The 19,141-nt window shown below is 38.3% G+C and overlaps 1 protein-coding gene across 11 annotated transcripts in view; it reads right to left on the reverse strand.

The window, feature by feature from the left end:
- AGAP1 (ArfGAP with GTPase domain, ankyrin repeat and PH domain 1) overlaps positions 1 to 19,141 on the reverse strand; it is a 694,641-nt gene that overhangs the window by 320,192 nt on the left and 355,308 nt on the right. For all 11 annotated transcript variants that reach the window (XM_043505743.1, XM_043505746.1, XM_043505744.1 and 8 more), the window contains 2 exons: positions 14,815 to 14,970; positions 7,990 to 8,082 (listed from right to left, as the gene is read on the reverse strand). In XM_043505743.1, the coding sequence (XP_043361678.1) occupies positions 7,990 to 8,082; positions 14,815 to 14,970 (249 nt within the window). The remainder of the gene's footprint in view (positions 1 to 7,989; positions 8,083 to 14,814; positions 14,971 to 19,141) is intronic.

Consider the following 19,141-nt stretch of genomic DNA (forward strand, 5'->3'; position numbering starts at 1 on the left):
TTTCAGTTTGTAATTTGTTACAGCCGTGCCCCAAAACTCTGAGTTCTGGGCACCACTTGGATAGGCACTGTACAAACGTATGTCAGAGACAATTCCTGCCATGAAAAATTTACAATCTAAATAAACAAGACACACAAAGTGTAGGAAGGAATGAGTCATGGAGCAGCAAAGCAATCCCACTAGTTCTCCATAGAGTCTTCCAGTAAGAGCAGCATAGAAAAGATCTGATATTTGTAATTTAAAAAGCAGGCAAACAACTAAAACAAAATACTTATTTTGACTTTGTCTACATTTTAAAATCGGAACTGTTTTTCTCTAGTCACTAGTCATTTTTATTTTACTTGTCTGTTTTCATGTGTTCAGATCATAGATTCAAAACAGACAGACAACCCAATGGCTGTTCCTAGAATAAACATCCCATATATGCAAGTATTCCATATAGTGCTGGTTGAAAAGAGAATATTTTGAGAAAGTATTTCACAAGAAATGAAGAAAATTCAATGGTGGTATACATTTGGAGTTTTTTGACAAAAAGGAGTTTCACAACTTTTTTGGGGGGTGGGGAAAGAAACAACATAAAATACTTTCTGCCTTCCTCCTGCTTTTGCCAGTGAGAAAAAAAGCAAATTCAAGAGTGTTTTCACAATAAAACATAACTTTTTAAAAAAGTTTCAAAATTATGTTTAACTGAACAATGAAAAGTTCTGTCCAAGTAAAATTTTTCCAAAGTTTCGTTTGTTGAAACAGCATTTTCTGTTGGGGGAGTTGTCAGGGAGGAGGACAGAATTTTCCACCAGCTCTAATAATATATTTTTCCTGACAGAAATCAGATTCAGAAATTACAAGTTCAAATTTGTTGAGACCCACTATTTCAGAAGTGATAATGCACACTTCCAAAAATATGAATTAGTCTTTAACAGAAATGAATGTTTAACCAATGCAGTTACTTCATGTCTCCCACTAACAAAAATCCATTGGGATCTTTGCATTTATTTAAAGTGCATATTGTTTTATTATGTTTTCTTAAAATGAGAGGAGCTACACTGGCAAAGTACCAAATTCCAATAATCACAGGTTATCTTTCAATCTTGGCACAGGGTAGATACTGCTATCCCTCCTTCACTACCTCAAAGTAGCTTTCCCATAAATGTGACTGGTGTCATTTTCAGTGTCACCAGAAATCTTTACATTGAAACAAAATTTGGCATTTGTTATTCTAGGAGATGCAGCTGGAATTATTTTAAACCTGAATTTTGGGGCAAAAATATCATACTGAAAAGTGTGATCAAACAGCTCAAGTGTCATGCCAAAAGCTATTTCCAACAAAGCCCCGGCCTTCCCATTTTGGGTAAAAGCAGAGTCAAGGTTATATAGTTCAGTTATACAATAATATGAGCATCTGTGATTAAGTGCAAATGCTAAACGTAAGAATCTATGAAACCAGAAAGCCAGGCCAGCTCTTATGCATTTATTTACACTCAAATCTAGAGAGGGGAGAAAAAAAAAGAAAGAAAGAGCACACAGCTGCCATCCCAAAAACAGACCTCCCATCTGCCACCCACGATTTGCATGTCACCTTCTCCAGGCTCATTTGTACTTCATTAACTGCCATTGACTTAACAAGATTTATGCAAATGACACCATAGGAGCTCGCTAACTCCCACTGCAATCAAGTGATTATGTATGTACAATTCTCCACAGCAATGAAAAATTAATACATGACAAGCCCACTCACCGCTGAGCTGAGCTTCTTGCTTTTATTTTTGTTGTTGTGATTTTTTTTACTTGAATATGTCCTACTAATGGAGGTTTAGCAAGACCACAAAAACAAACAAAATGAACCTTCCCCAAACACTCCAACTAAAGAAGCTTAGTAGGGAGCATATGAATCTTAAAAAAAAAAAAATGGCTTGACTGATAAAGAGTTTTTAGAAAATTCACTCTCTCTGCAGGAAACAAAGCTTAATTCTCATAAATGTTTTACAACAGAGAGTAGACTGGGTTTTTTTCCTATTTCATCTTGCATTAGCCATTTATCTTAACCTTATTACAACAGCGAAGCCAGCAAAAGCTATAGTAAAGTTGCTTAAGTCTTTCCATTTTAAGCTCCTATTTCTTAGTTATTCATAATCTTCCAGAAATTTCAACTTTTTGGTTGAAATTTTTCTGGCTTCTGCTTGACTGGTACACAGAGTGGAATACAGTAATACAAGATACTATACATGTATTTCTAAGATTGCAGGAAGAATCTATTCTTGAATCTGAGAAATAGAATGTGTTCATGTAATTAAAGCATGTATTATAATGCACACAGAGGGGAAGAGTGAAATTTGTGTTCATCTTTTTTTAATTCTTGATTTTTGAGGTATTAACTGTGCAATCTTATTCTTTTATCATAATTTTGTTTTTAATGGAAAATCATGGAACACACAGCTATTCGGGCCAGCTGACAGGGGTAATGCTACTCTCTAGTTAAGTAAAGCTAGCTTCCCATCTTAAACGTGATTTTCAGGTCCCCTAAATTCCTGAAAAGAAACTGACCTTCCTGAAGTTTCAGATGCTATATTTCATACTAGAGTAAATTTGGTAAAAATCAGCACAGAAGTTTTCAAATTATAGTGTTTTGAAAAGTTACATTAAGTTCACTATTGGTTAATTTTTTTGGTTGGGGAGGTTATTCACAATAGCTTCAAAATGGCTCAGGCTAAACATTCCAAATGGCTGTTTTATTTTGTTGACACTGTATGAAAAAATGTTTTTTAGTATTTCTGGAGAAGAAAGGAAAAATATTCACTGGAGAAATAATGAAGATACATTATAAAAGTATCAAGACAATCTGTGATACCCACTTGAAGATAAGCAAAAAAAGGGCTTAACTAAGCTCCGGGTTATAAAAAGTCGTCATAGGCACATCCAGCCCATCAGGTTAGAAAGTAAGGAAGAACTGGAAAAATTAAGATTATATACTGCTTTAAAAGAATTTAGTAGATGAAGGGCTGTTTGCTTTCTCCCTGGCTGAAGCCATCTATGGCAAGCTGGAGGTTTTTTTGGAGAAGGCTGAAGCAAGCCCTGATTCTCAATCTATGCACATTAGACTGGAGTAGAGATATGTTCTGCACAACATAATGCACTTTAAGTGGCAAACTGCAACATTCAGGGTTTCCCCTCTCCTTATTCCCCACCCCCATTCAGAAGATTGGTCAGTGCAAGTCATCACTCCTGTGGACCTCGTAACCAACCAGATGTATATATGTTGCTCATTTAAAGGACTGGGAAACCACAAACAAAAAGCATAAGCCAGATCTACACTACATACGTTTGCCAGCATAACTATGTATGTCAGGGATGTGGTTTGACTGACGTTGTGCCGGCATAAGCTTTGCCAGCAAAAGCAGTTTTGCTGGTATATACTGTCCAGCATTGGAGTGTTTTACCTATACAGTATATGAGCATAGCTACACCAGCACAGCGTTCCCAGTGTAGACCTGGCCTTAGAGAAGAATCAAGGTTAAGAGTGCGTTTCCCTGCAGTCTAACATCCAAAACGAGATTACATTTTCTAGACAACAAAATCTAGACCTTTTAAAAAGGTTAGAACATCCGAACATGAACAGTTAAGGGATCCTGTCTGTTCCTCCCTGACATGGAATCCTTCACTCACTGAGTCACACACTCGATTAACACTGTCTGCCTAACCTTAATGTTGTCCTTTAAAACAGGAGAGAATAAAGCCCTATTTCTTACCCATGGGATCCATTTCTTATCTCCTAGAAATCTGCATATTCCCCCCCAGGTTTTAGGGAGCAACACCAAGGCTGGGTAACTATATAGTTCAGATGTAATGACTGATGAAGGACCATCCAGGAGAAGTGGGGGAACAAGGTAGATCCATTAACACTTCCCTTCAACGTCTGAACTTTTTTACCTGGTGTAGAATGCAATCTTTTGCTAGGGGTTGGGGGAATGGGGGAGTCCGAATCCATTGTAACATAATTTCAACCATAATTCTATAGCAAAGTTTTTTTTTATTTGCAAGTAAGTACTACTGCACAGCCACCATGAAATTCTCCCCCTTCGCGCCAGTGATGATGAGCTTAGACTCCTGGAGGAAAGGCTATTTTCTGTCTTGCTTCCAAAGCCCCGGACCTGCTAGCACATCTGCACATTATTACGGTGATGATTGCCATATAAGAACCTACATAGTGTTGAAAAATAGCATTGACAACAGATCTGGAAAAAAGCACAACAACTACAGGCTTTTATAGAAGGCCCAATGGCATAATGAAAGACTGCATGTGCACAAGTAAAGCTGGCAAAGCCATTACTCAACAGAGCAGTTTAAGGAATGGTCCTGCAGTCACAGGACCTTTAGCATAGCTGGAGTCACGGATGGACAATAACCTCTAGTATGAGGCAGTGTGGCAAGGTCACAATTGGGCTAATAGGAGGATAAATACAGGAAAATATGGGAATGAAATAGAATTTTTTCAACAATACAAGATGATATTCTTGCAACATAGAGGTTATGAATATTGCAATCTGTACTGCACTTCCTGAAGTAAAATGGATTTATCTTTCTACCTTCCTACCATTTCCTTTTCATTGAAATAAACTAATGCTATATTGGTTTTTTTAAACCACTGCATGTAAAAGTAAACACAAAGTATTACTCAAGTTCGTATATCTGAGAGCCCTCTTTGTTGTATCTACCGGCCTCTTTCACAACGGTGAAACTAGAAAATAAACTTAACAGTGAAACTTCTCAGACAAGATTTTTGAACACTGCCTCTGAGCTATCTCCAAGTGCTTGTAATCTGTAAAGGCTCAGAACAATATAGCCATGTTAACAGTTTATCTAGATGCAGTTGTAATTAAGGATTCGGTGCTGATGAAAAACGACACTCTAAACAATTAGGCAAGTGTGACAGACATCCCATATTCAGGAATCTTTTCCGTATTCAGTGTATGGGAGGGGGAATGAATATGTGGGAGTAGTTACCTGAATAAGACGACTTAAAGAGGACTTAATAGCAAGATCATTCACCACCTTCAGAGTTTCAAGCACTGAATAATATTTTCCGACTTATGACTGACACAAGTTTTGAAAATGACGCATATGGAACAAATTAGCTTTAAATAAATTGTGTTACATTTTTAATAAACTGACAGCTTCAAACTAATATCTCTTTATTTTAATGGTTATTGAAAATTTCTCAGTTCGTATGTCTATTATTTCCAATACTTAATATTTCCAATATGAAAAACTAAGTATTAGACTCAAAGATTATTTACATCTTATGAAGGAAAATAACTGAAGAAAGTTGTCAGGCAACCCTTATGGAAAATGAAAAAACAGATTAAAATCTGCCAGTCAATTGACAATCTATTCAAAAATAGAGAAGGAATAGAGTGCTTAGATCCTTTAGCTATCTTTTTTAGATAAAACTAAAGAATTATAGTAAAGACCTATGCAAGGACTTAGTATTCAAGTAATGCCCTGAACAAGGAAAGGGTCAGTGGTGCCAAAGCTCCACCCAACACTCACTAGTCTGTAAATGTCAATCTCCACTAGGTAGCATAGGTAAGTGAGCTGCTTTCATACACACATTTGATGAAGTGCCCTTGTTTGGCTAGGGTACCATTTTTTTCCTAATGCTTCCTAATTTATGTAACTCAGGCTATGTCTACACTACTAGTACTACAGCGGCACAGTTGCAGTATTGTAGCTACACCACTGTACAACAGACACTTACCATAGTGACAGAAGGAGTTTTTTCATCACTGTAGTAAATCCACCCCCCCCCTCAAGAGGCGGTAGCTAGACTGATGGAAGAATTCTTCCATCGACCTAGCTACATCTACAGTGGGGGTTAGGTTGACCTGTGTCGCACAGCACATGACATTTTTCACAGCCCTGAGCAATATAGCTTGGGCAGCTTAAGTTTTAGGTATAGACCAGGCCATAGCAACCTGTGATGGGCTTACTGATTTTAAGTGCAGATTACTATCTATAAAATGGGAAAAAGCCACATGCCAAATCCTCTGCAAATTCAATCTCCTACTGAGAGTTTGCAGAGCTGAAACTCATTGATGGTGGGTGCTGTGATAGAGCAGTGCAATCTTACTTCGCCTTGCTCACCCATTCCTGCTTGCACTAGGGTGAACAGGAAAAATCTTTTGACTAGTAACCCACTGGATAATTTGCTTACATTTTTGGTGATTAGGGGTTAATAAATGAAAATCATTCCCCAAAGACTGGGGGAGAAAGGTGACACCCCCCTCAACACCCAGTGAGATAATCATGAGCCAATGGAGTCTTCAAACCAAGAGGTAAGAGTTCTGTGAAACAGAAGTCCACTTTATTATATGCAGTGGATATTTTATTACATCCCTGCAAGAGATGTTTTTGCTCTGTATATGCATTACCCTAAGATAGCCTCTGAAGAGTCCATTTTAGATTCGATCCTTCTGACCTTCTCAGTGTAACTGAGCTCTAGAAAGAATGGCAATTTTGAATACAGGTGCATCAACAATATTCCTCAGTTTCCCCCATTTGTGCTTTTGCATTAAAAGTAGCGGCCCCATTTCATTACATAGTGCTGAAATTTAAAACTCTGTATCTACTCAAAAATATTACTGAGCCTACCACAGCTAATACCATGGCAAGTGCTAGAATTTTTTTTTTTCCTCTTACCCCATGCCCCCTCCATTTCTGGAATTTCCTCCATTACCTGCAGTGCCAAATGTAAAGAGTTTGTGTGCTGGAATCACACAATAGCAACATGCTTGATTACATTTGTCTACTAAAAATCTATAGTGATAAGAGCACACAATTTCACTATCTGAGGTGCCACAAAAAATTTTTTAAACTGTTTTTTAGAAAACAAAATGCCACATACAAGTAGAGCGCAAAAGCAAAACAGGAGAACGTAGCCTTGCCAGCAAGATGATGCAGGAAGGAGAGGAGTCCATGCCCAAGCAGGGAGGGGGAAAACTGACCTATAGAAAGCAACAAAAGAAGAATTTGTGACAGCTGTGAAGGAAGGGAAGAATCTCTTGTCTTTCACTTGGCACCTTTTCATGTTTCACCTAACATAATGGCAACTCACATTTGAAAAGAATTTGCAACTAGTGCTAACAAAACTGTTTGTAAACTATCCCACACAAATGCTCAAAATGCTCGCTCTCACAGCTGCATGATTTCCGATTAAATTATTTTGAACAAGTCAATTATTCCATTCTGCACTGCAGATTCCAATATTATCTTTCCCTTATGAAGCAGTGTACACAGTAACAATTTAGCATCCAGTTTCTGGGCTAATGAAAGTGCATCTAGGCTAGTAAAAACAGGCCAAAACAAATCCTTGAATTCAAGTCCTGTTGTGTAATGAGGAAGTTTAATTAAGGCCACAGATTACAGCTGTAAATGTTCTCTTATATAATAAGGTCTAAATGAAACTGAACCTAATCAAAGTTACAATTCCTTCATTAGCAAATTACAAACAAGAGCACACAGCTGACACACCGGCTATGATTATCACAACTAATTGCCTCGTTGTTACAAACCAGCCTGAAACAGTGTTCAGATGTCCGTCTGCAACAGCAAATTAGGGCCACATCAGGCTATTTCTGCTATCACAAGGGGCTCTTGTACAGCGATCTGATTTACCCCTGTCGACTGGCAGCAAACGGCCCAATCAAAGCATTCTCTACAAAGGCAGGCTTTGAAGCCAGCTCAGCCTAGAAACATGCTCCATATGCAGGCCGGCAGACTGCACTTCATTAGGCCTGTTGTCACATTTTCCCTCTTCTTATTCTAATGATCCTATTTTAATACACACAGGAACCTCTCCTAATTGATGTCAAGTGAGTGACTTCCACATTCATCACCAGAGCACATCAAACAAATCTTGGCACACAGGCCCAGCATCATAGTGTTTAAGACCCAAGGTGTGTCTCTAACTATAGGAAAGCAAAAAAAGCAGCATACCTGTTTAATTGGGATTGCACGGCCACTTCCAATGCTATCTGTTCTGCTCTCCAGGACTTTCTTCTCTTTGTCTGGATCACTCCCTTTCCGAGACTGCAGAGCAAAATGAAAGTTCACACTCTGTTAAACATTTTGGTTGACACAGAGGGGATGCCCTGTTTAAACCATTGTTTTGAATATGTATTTTGAAATAAAAGAACGTATGACAATCACATAATCTTGTTTATTTTATTTCTAAGGTATCTTCCCAATACTTTCCTCCTCCACCTAGATTTGAAAATTTGTTAAGTTTTGAAGTGCTCATATTTCAATTACTGGAAATCAAGAGGTCAGATAGGGAAATAATGCTTATCTGATAACACATTTCAGAAACTGCCTGTAATAGCTCCAAGGAAGAAAGAGGGTTCTAGCTTCCTACTAAGAAACCCTACTACATAAATGTATATATTTAAGTAATGTCTGAATGGTTCAAAATGTTATTAACTACTCAGCTGTGTGATTTTATGATGCACCCTTGATTATATAGACTTGAAATTAGACGAAGGTTTCTAACCATCAGAGGAGTGAAGTTTTGGAATAGCCTTCCAAGGGAAGCAGTGGGGGAAAAAGATCTATCTGGCTTGAAGATTCTACTCGATAAGTTTATGGAGAAGATGGTATGATGGGATAATGGGATTTTGGTAAGTAATTGATCTTTAAATATTCAGGGTAAATAGGACTAATCCCCTGAGATGGGATATTAGATGGATGGGATCTGAGTTACTACAGAAAATTCTTTCCTGGGTATGGCTGGTGAATCTTGCCCATATGCTCAGGGTTTAGCTGATCACCATATTTGGGGTCGGGAAGGAATTTTCCTCCAGGGCAGATTGGAGAGGCCCTGGAGGTTTTTCGCCTTCCTCTGTAGCATGGGGCATGGGTGACTTGAGGGAGGCTTCTCTGCTCCTTAAAGTCTTCAAACTATGATTTAAGGACTTCAATAGCTCAGACATAGGTGAGGTTTTTCATAGGAGTGGGTGGGTGAGATTCTGTGGCCTGCGCTGTGCAGGAGGTCGGACTAGATGATCAGAATGGTCCCTTCTGACCTTAGTATCTATGAATCTATATCAAGTGTCAGTTTTCCCCCTATTTCTTTTGAATGGTTAGAAAATACTAACTTCAAAGTCAACCTAGCAGCCGATGCTGGAAAAATCCAATCTCTTTTGGCAAAGCGTAAGAGCACTGAGAAGCAAACTCTGGAATCGGGGGTTGGGGGCGGGGGAGAGAGAAGTTTAAAAAAAGTCTGTAAATTGCTTTATTATTATGTTCTGTAAATGAAATATGAGCTCCACCTATTCAAGAATTGTTCTACGGGCTGGGGATTTGCAGTGTAATTTTGTCTGGCCATTAAGTAAACACAGTGAAATTTAACAAGTACTCTAGATTCTTGTTCTTTACAGTGAGACATGTGCAAGCATGATGATTTTCTGACAGATTTATTTTATTATGAGAGAAGGATCTGAGAGTCATCCTCCTTAATAACTATGCTGACAAGTGACAACTTCACTCCATTACTTTCCAATGGGAATATTACTCGCATAAAATTCAAAATGGGGAAACATTTTCATGTGGATTTCAAATCGCCAATGATATATGAAATGAATACACTTGTGGTGTCCAGCATCACAGTGTAGAGCTAATGAAAACCAGAGTGATGCAAGATGCTGCTTTGGATTTTCAATACAGTTAAAAAGAGATGTCAGAACAGACACTGAAAATAGGAGCGTAGATTAGAATCATGTATAGAATCACGCTCATTTTCCATAGTAGGTTAGCCAGCCAGTGAAGGGATACAAGGAAGGAAGGAAGATCACCCAACACACTTGCCTTGAGGGGGGAAGAGAGAAAAAGAGAGAAAGATTCCAAGTAACAGCATTCTACTAAGCACATTTACCTACCAGGGACCTGTGCTATTCCTGACTCTATGCGAGTAGGCTCCTATCACTAGTTACTGTGGTTCAGGGTTGTGAAAGACATGCCAGGAAATTAAATAAAGAATAATTGAGAGAAAGCAAAACAAGTGGGACGGATGAGATCCAATTTCCAGGATAACGAACAATTGCTTCTCTTCCCTAAAATAGATTTCAAGGAGCTGAGGAAGGTAGCCAGTCCATCCTTTAAAAGGGACATTATTAACTTGATATATTTTAAATCTGATTTAAAAAAGAAAAAGTTTCTGATGGAGCACAGATGGAGCACTGTAAGTACTATGTACTGATTTAAAAAAAAAAAAAATCTAAGTACAATGTTTTTTCTGCTCACCTATACATCTTTGTAAGGGTCTTTTCAGCAAGGGAGTTATTAATTGAATATAAAGGGGAAGCAGTGAAAGTGACTGTACACTAGGTGCTGTCAAATGCACAAAGTAAACAATAGATTTTTTTGCTAGTCTATTAGCTAGTTATAATAATCTTAGCTATTATTTTTAACTATGAAACTGAACACAAAATTTTCAGACAAATGCAGATTTCAATTTGGAAATGGTTCTTTAACTCATCAAATTGTGCCAATGCGGTACCGAGATCCCTAAACAGTGATACATTTTATATGCTGCAGTATACAGAAACAGAAGTTGACAATGCAGTGGCAGCATTCATAATGAATTCTCTATGTTTAATAGTTTAACTACTCTTTCCTTAGTAGTTCTACTAAAGTTTCATTAAGGAAGTATAAAAATATAGGAGTCCGGTGGTACCTTAAAGACTAAGATTTATTTGGGCATAAGCTTTCGTGGGTAAAAATACCACTTCTTCAGATGCATGGAGTGAAAATTACAGATGTAGGCATATTTAACATCTAACATTTAGCATCTGTAATTTTCACTCCATGCATTTAAAGAAGTGGGCTTTTTATCCACGAAAGCTTATGCCCAAATAAATTTGTTAGTCTTTAAGGTGCCACTGGACTCCTTGTTGTTTTTGTGGATACAGACTAACACGGCTACCCCCAATATAAAAATATAACACCACAAAAATGATTAAACAAACACTACCTTGCATTGGCATTCTATGTGGTCCATTGCTACTTTAGATCAGACACAGCCTTGACAGAACTACAGCAGAACCCTAATATCTGAACTCAATATCCTATCACAAACAGTTATTCAGAATATACTTTCTTTGGTGCAGAAAGTGTTTTATTATGTATTTGTAAGGCACCTTTGACAATGCAGACCCAACCCTGATTAGGAAGTCTGGGTATTACCAGAATATCAATAATAATAAGAAAGAGGTCTGGGTAGCACAATGGTTACATGTACTAATCTTTAAGTGCCACTTCAGTGATGAAGTGGTAGCGATTTTAATTTAGAATCACTATAAAGTCACTCTTAAAATTGTGCAGTAACACATGATATTATTCTCTGTAATCAGAGAAATAGTTACTACTACTATCCAAAACCTGCCTTCGGATAGTATTAGTCATATAGGTTGAAGTACACCATAGGCAGAAAATCTATGCATATCTTAAATCCTAATATGAGAGCTACAAACAGATGTATTTACTATTAGTAGATGAAATTCAAGATACAAGAGACACTTGCAGAAATGCTGCAGTTATTGATCTGTTATGCTGCCAATGGAAAAAATAAACACTGCACCAACTCCGATTTTGAAAGTTCATGTAGAGTGAAGATGTGAAGACCAGTTGCCGCATATACAATAGAATCATAGGGACCTCAGGAGGTCATCTAGTCCAACCCCCTGCTCAAAGCAGGACCAATCTCCAATTTTTGCCCCAGATCCCTAAATGCCCCCCTCAAGGATTGAACTCAGAACCCAGGGTTTAGCAGGCCAATGCTCAAACCACTGAGCTATCCCTCCCACCAATACTGTAACTTGACTATTTTTTAAATTCTTCAAACCCATCCTCACTTTAAACACATAAATAGGCACGAGGTCACATCATCCATTTATCATTTAAAACCATTCGGTAGAAGGGTTCCCTTCCCCTCCAATGCTAACTGAAAACTATATGGGGGGGGGGGGGAGAGAACATATCCTGTCTGACAACCAGTGTCAAGTTTAGTCAAACTGATATGACTAAGATCCATCCAACTAAACCCTTGCTCCCTGCCAAAAAACCTTCCAAAACCATAACTAAGTCAGAATTTTCTTATGTTACAAAACTGCAGTAAGAACTGAATCCCTGTTCCTCACCACAGTACTAATGGAAAAGTATCTGCCATCTATTCACTCAATAATATTATTCCAAGTGGCTAGATAGTTGGCATTAATTCATAGAATATCAGGGTTGGAAGGGACCTCAGGAGATCATCTAGTCCAACCCCTTGCTCAAAGCAGGACCAATCCCCAATTTTTGCCCCAGACCCCTAAATGGCCCCCTCAAGGATTGAACTCACAACCCTGGATTTAGCAGAACAATACTCAAACCACTGAGCTATCCCTCCCCCCCGGATCCATGGTTTTACACAAAGTTTTTGTAAAACACTGTAGTATGTAGTACTACATAATTAAATTACCTTCCATGTGTGACACAAGTAGATCACTTTAAAAAGTGTCTAAAACTTGGTTTTAAGATTATTTATACAAACTTTTATGCCAATTACCTATTACTGGATAGCAATGAACTTTCATGATTATAAGAGGGGTTTTCCCTCCAAAATAAAGGTTTATGCAGGGCCAATAGTTAAACAATGTTAAGTATTATTCAATATCAGTAGTGTAATAGTTAATACAGGGGTTTTATCAATGAAAACTGAGGGTTTTGTTTATTATGACTACAGAATATTTTTTTAATAAAACATTTAAAACTTTAAAATACTTTTTTTTTTGGCAAACAGATTTTTAGTCAGTTGGCTTATGGCAGACAGATTACTTTACATGTTCTTTTATAACTCTCTCCTTGAAGATAGGAAATGCATAAAAAAAATTTATGCATCTCTTCTGCCTACTCCAGTTTAGGCCATCCTTGGTTTTTTATATCACAACTACTGTACATATAACCATCCCCACTGTATCCTATTCATATTTAGAACAAGAGCAAGCTGGCAGGCTTTTCTAAATGGAGCTGTAACAGTTTTCAGTTGTGCGTACTTTCAAATTTATTATCCTGCATTCAGTTCCTAGGATGACACTGACATCTAGTGGAGTTAATAATTCACAAGATCTAAATTTAAAAATCAAAACAGACCACTTTATAAAAGGTCAGAGCACAATTCTGACAAGCTTTCAGATACCATTATTTTTTAAAATGCTTTTTTAATATCTAGATATTAATCCATTATAACTTTAACTACTTGTATGATGTTCTAGGGCCTGTCTATACCACAACTTTAAACAGATTGCGTAACAAGTTGGTACTACACATGATTTGTGTCCAATATGGTTTATACTCTGTAACCATGGCAGGTAACAGTGTTTTGCACTCACCAAAGGTCTAGGCTGGCACATGGTTGTCTTATAAATAATTCAGGATACTGTTTTTTTTTTTTTAAAGCCCCCCCCCAGCTGTGTGTGCAACCAGTCTGGTCCCTCCTTCCTCCCAGCCAGTGTACACCTTCCTACACATAGCTAGTGGTGCTCTTTGTATGTTCCTCAGGCATTCTGTCCCTTGATGAGGCAGTATGGGACTTTTTCCCCAGAAGGCACGGACACACACACAGAGGTGGAACTTGACCGACACATGACTGTGATGAGAAAAGAATGTGTGTGTGGACACAAATCAACTCTGTTTGTTATAACCCTGTCAGAAGAAAGAAAAGGAGTACTTGTGGCACCTTAGAGACTAACAAATTTATTTGAGCATAAGCTTTCGTGAGCTACAGTTCACTTCATCGGATGCTGTTGCTCACGAAAGCTTATGCTCAAATAAATTTGTTAGTCTCTAAGGTGCCACAAGTCCTCCTTTTCTTTTTGCGGATACAGACTTACATGGCTGCTACTCTGAAACCTGTCAGAAAAGAGTTTCAAAACTAAGTACAAAACCACAATTGTATTTGTCTTAGACAAATGGCCCACAATGGAATACTGTTAACACAACCACAATACTAAACACATTAAAATTCTTCAATTATTTACATTTCCCTAAATACTTATGCAGGAACATAAGAACTGCCATACTAGATCTGATTAATGTTCTACCTACTCCACTATCCTGTCTCCTACAGTGGACAATGTCAGATGCTTCAGAAGAAAATACACATAATTAGGATCCCTCCCAGAATTAAAAGAATGTGATGAAGAAAAATGAATTGAGTTATTGTATTTTTAAGCCAGTATGGAACAGTTCAGTTTTCTGGTACCATGTATAATTTACTTTGCAAAGACCCCAACTCAGAATTTTCTCTCAATATATACTGGATGCTTCCACAGTTGAAATCAGTAGGTTTTTTTCCTGATCAGTTGTTTTGGACCAGAGGTCCAGAATTCTCATTGCTAACTCAGAAGGTGACAAAACTGGAAAATTTAGGTTTGAACAGAGACACCTGGGAATCAAAGTCATGTATCTATTATATGGAATGTTTAACCTGCTGGGGCTTTGTAACACATTGCAGAAGCTTAGGAATATCCTGAACAAAAATTGTTCCACTAGTAAATGATCAGTTTCATAACAGTGAAATACTTGGACCATGCTAGGAAACGTCATTGTGTCTAGATGAGTTTTCCAACATAAAGGAAAACCTCAAAAATCTTCAGACTTTTGCCTTGAAACTAGCAGAACCTTCCTGGCACATCTATTTAGACTAGACTAGCGTGGCTTAGCAGGATCTAAGTTTAGTCAATAGTCAAACTTAAACAGCAACATTTTCTTCGCTGGGCCACTCACCGTGAAGAGGTTGGAGCGGCGCTTGGACTGTTTACGAACGGGTGTTGGAGTGTTGGCAGTGGGAGGAACATCAATCCGTAGCTCCTTCTGACTGGTGCTTGGAGTTGATGGAACAGAGGAGGAATAATCACTTAAGCTACCTCCTCCATTACTGGTCTGCAATGATTAAAGTTAGATTTAACAGTGTTATGCTACTTTCAAGTAATTCAATTCACAGCATTATCTACTTAACCCTCAAATGGAAGAATGGTGTCTTGGCTTACAAAATTAGTGATATCTATCCTCGGAGCACTTGATAGCACTGTTAAACTTTTTTTTAAAAATGCCATTTCCATTCACCTCAGAGGAAAATCTGATGTTTCTGCTGCTAAGGTAGATACATTTTCATCTTCCACAATGTGACAAATTGGTTTAAAAACTTGTTTCAGTATATTGTAAAGCAATACATTTTTCAAGACATATTAAAACTAAAAGCTTAATTTTCCCACTTCAAGTTTGGTAGATACTTGGAGCCACATTCACCCCTGGTTATATGCAGAAACACTCTAAGGTCTTGCTTTCAGCCAGAGAGTAGGTACGGATTCCAAGTTAAGTTTAGGGACCTCCAGAGACCCATTTTATGTTCACCCCACTCATGTTCCTACACTGCGCCTTGCATATTGAAGTCAATTCTTTCAAAGATGAGCAGCAATCCATCCAAAAAAATTTGAAATATAAAATTTATATATAACAAAATGTTACAGAAACCACCCAACTAAGCAGAGGCGTTTCTAAATGGAGCTGAGTGAGTGCTAATCCATGAAGCTATGCTTCTTCAGACAATAAGAACTAATTTCTTTTCTTCAAAGGTAACTAATCCCGTTGGATTTTCTCTCTTGCAGACAAAGTCAAAGGAGGACATTAAAATAAAACACAGAACAAAAGCTAAAATAATCTGTAATCAGCAAAAAAAAAAAAACCCGAAACACAATGAAATGCCTTTGAAGTATGAAAGCAGTGAAATTTTTCTTTAAATTTATGAGGACTAAATTACAACATAAGCAGCAATGATAAGATTACAGTATCATCTATAAAGTACAAAAGATGGACTCATTTCAATAGAATAAGGACATAGTAAACAGAACTCCAGACGGAGTTGGAGCTTGGGCTCCAACACTGATAATTTAACCCTGGATTCTTGCCTAGATTCTAAGAAATCACTTGGGAAGTGCGTGTAAGCCTGTGTGGCTACTTAGTTCAGAGGCTACTAGGTAAAGCTGACTTGTCCAGAATGGAATAAGCCTTGACATGATTTTCAAGCTGCAGGCCTCCCAGACAGTAACAATAAAAAATGCAATCAGATATACTTTGAAAAGATATGCTTGGTAACATTAGAACCTAATGCATTGTCAAATGAAACAAAAAGCTGGGTGGCATTTTAAGGCCTCCTGTTTGCTCCAGATAAAACCTAGGGACCTTTTCACATCAAGATTGTGGAGTAGTAACTTGCTGGGATGAGCATGCAGGCATAAGATAAATATCTGCAAGGACAACAGGTTCATTGAAGTGTACTGCAATCACCAGCTATGCAAGGGATTTAGGACACATCTGTATGAATGGTTATCCTTCACAGAATATAAGATATGTGTCACCGAAGTCTCATACCATAAAATGAAAGGTTTCAGAGTAGCAGCCGTGTTAGTCTGTATTCGCAAAAAGAAAAGGAGTACTTGTGGCACCTTAGAGACTAACAAATTTATAAGAGCATAAGCTTTCGTGAGCTACAGCTCACTTCCGATGAAGTGAGCTGTAGCTCACGAAAGCTTATGCTCTTATAAATTTGTTAGTCTCTAAGGTGCCACAAGTACTCCTTTTCTTTTTTCATAAAATGAAGTCATGCATCTGGAAGATAACCTTCCACATAATAAATCTGAGCCATCAGTGGCTCCAAATCAGTCTGGTTAAGACTTAAATGACCCTACTGCTGTGGGTGGTTAATGAAGTGCCTCACATCCTGTACAAACCCAACAGAAAAACTGGTCTAACTTTGACATGTTCATTGCAGCCAAAAACACTTATCAAACGAACAATGAAGAAATATGTCTTTAAGCTACTCAGACAAATGAAGAGATTGTCCAATAGTTTCCACAGGGACCTTTACACACTGGAAAGCTAACCTTTTCAACTTTTAATCTTCTTCTTTAGGATCCTTTCAAGAAGCCAGATGGCTCTGAAACACCTGCCCAAAAGGCCATTTATCTGGATCATTATCCTCCCCCAGAGCCATGAGGATAGGGAGAGAAATTGTCAGCTCTACTTTGAGCAGTGCCCTGTTCTGAGTCATCAATTTCAGCCAGCCCCAAAAGATGAGTTTCCTTATGGCCATCTCTAACAAGACTGAGAACTGTATCTGCCTTGGCAAACATGGGGTTAATAAGATCAACTGAACCTTTGTCTCTCCCAAGACTGATTAGGAACTGCTGATGCTGGAGATATTGATGGGAAGGCATAGGCAGTTTTACTTCCATATGAAGATGGCATTTCCAGTGCATGCAGGAGGTGATCTTTTCCTGATGCCTTGAGTAGATACTAGAAGCTGTTTGTTCAGGTCAATTACATGTGATAAAAGATTTAATACACTATTAATCCACAGTTAAGCGGCCATTCTCTCAGGTCCATTCCTGGCTGCTTCAGCTGCAATTACACTTTCCTTCCTTGGCAGGAAAGGGGCCACCAGGAATGCCTTGTGGGACAGAGCCTAACCCACATTGGAAAGGCTTCAGAATATATAATATGATGTTCTCCTTTATTCACTGGAAACATGGTAACCTGATTGTCTGGTTTGATCAGGCCACCAACTTTTCACAGTATTGTACTAAGCCCCTGAAGGTCCTTGGTGAATCTAAAAATACCCCGATTTCTAGGATATTTACGTAAAGACTTTACACTTGGAGAAACTGAATGCCCCAAGTTATGATGGACCCTCTGCATGGGCTCCTCAATTGAATCACCATTCAGCTGCTTTTCCTATAGTTTGAGTTTGAAGAATCTGGAGTTCCAAACCTAAACTGAATATTGTCCCTGAACTGCAATCAAATCAAAAAAGCTCATATATCAACCCACCTCCTTGACGTAATTTGACCATGTAGCTTGAGATTACCAATAACCAAGATACAGTAAGACTGCCTCACATACAGACATGCCATGGACACTACCAATACATCTATGACCATCAAGCCACCCAAAATTTGTAACATGTAAATATGCCAATGCCTGCTGGTGTCAAAGACAAACCCTTTTTCTCATACTGTGTTTAGGAAGAAAGGACAAGTCAAGTCAAAGCTCCCAGACTCCAATCACAGCTCCTGTAAAAAGAAAAGGAGTACTTGTGGCACCTTAGAGACTAAGAAATTTATTTAAGCATAAGCTTTCGTGAGCTACAGCATATTTTCCACCAAATGCATATTTTCCACCAAATGCATCCGATGAAGTGAGCTGTAGCTCATGAAAGCTTATGCTCAAATAAATTTGTTAGTCTCTAAGGTGCCACAAGTACTCCTTTTCTTTTTGCGAATACAGACTAACACGGCTGCTACTCTGAAACCTGTCACAGCTCCTGTATACGCCCACCTGTCTTCTGGTGACTAGCTGTGAGGTCAGACAATTTACTTTGAACCACAGTGACACCAGCATCCCAACAGTGGCTGGGTTGATCCTTATATCCATTCCAGGGTGACGGATTATTCAAATAGTACAACGTATTCACTTGACATCTTGTGCAGGTAAGTTGCTATCACTAAGTACTTCATAACAAGCAATGCAGATGCCAGGCCAGAACAGTATCGGCAGCAATGTTACATTATTATGAAACTGAGACTCTCCTATCTGAGAAGTGTGCATGTAGCTAGTTGTCTTCCTCTGTAGCGACTAGAAGAAATATGATGACCCCAGGAACACAATTGTTAATTCTTCCCTAGCAGACAGTTAATGTATTCTCTAGATCTAACATAGAACAAAGTCTTCCTGGGTTTTAAAGCACCTGGAAGTATTTGGAATAAAATAATACACTTCTTTTGTTAGCATGGATTTGGGGATATTCTTTGCCAGGACAAATTCAGTTTCCTGCATCTTCTATTATTGAGAGAGTAGAGTTTGAGTATATTCTTTGGAGGGTGGGAGGGTAAGCCCACTTCCACAGATCAATGTATGTCCTTTGCCTAAAGGGTTTGTAGTTTATAAGCAAAATGTTGCCTTTGCCAACCTGGTCATCCCATTGTCACAGTTTACAGCCTGAAACCACCACACCACAAAAGTCCAGCCAGTTTCAGCCACAGCCAGTGACTACCAC

The sequence above is a fragment of the Dermochelys coriacea genome, chromosome 11, assembly GCF_009764565.3.
Source record: "Dermochelys coriacea isolate rDerCor1 chromosome 11, rDerCor1.pri.v4, whole genome shotgun sequence".
Classification (NCBI taxonomy): domain Eukaryota; kingdom Metazoa; phylum Chordata; order Testudines; family Dermochelyidae; genus Dermochelys; species Dermochelys coriacea.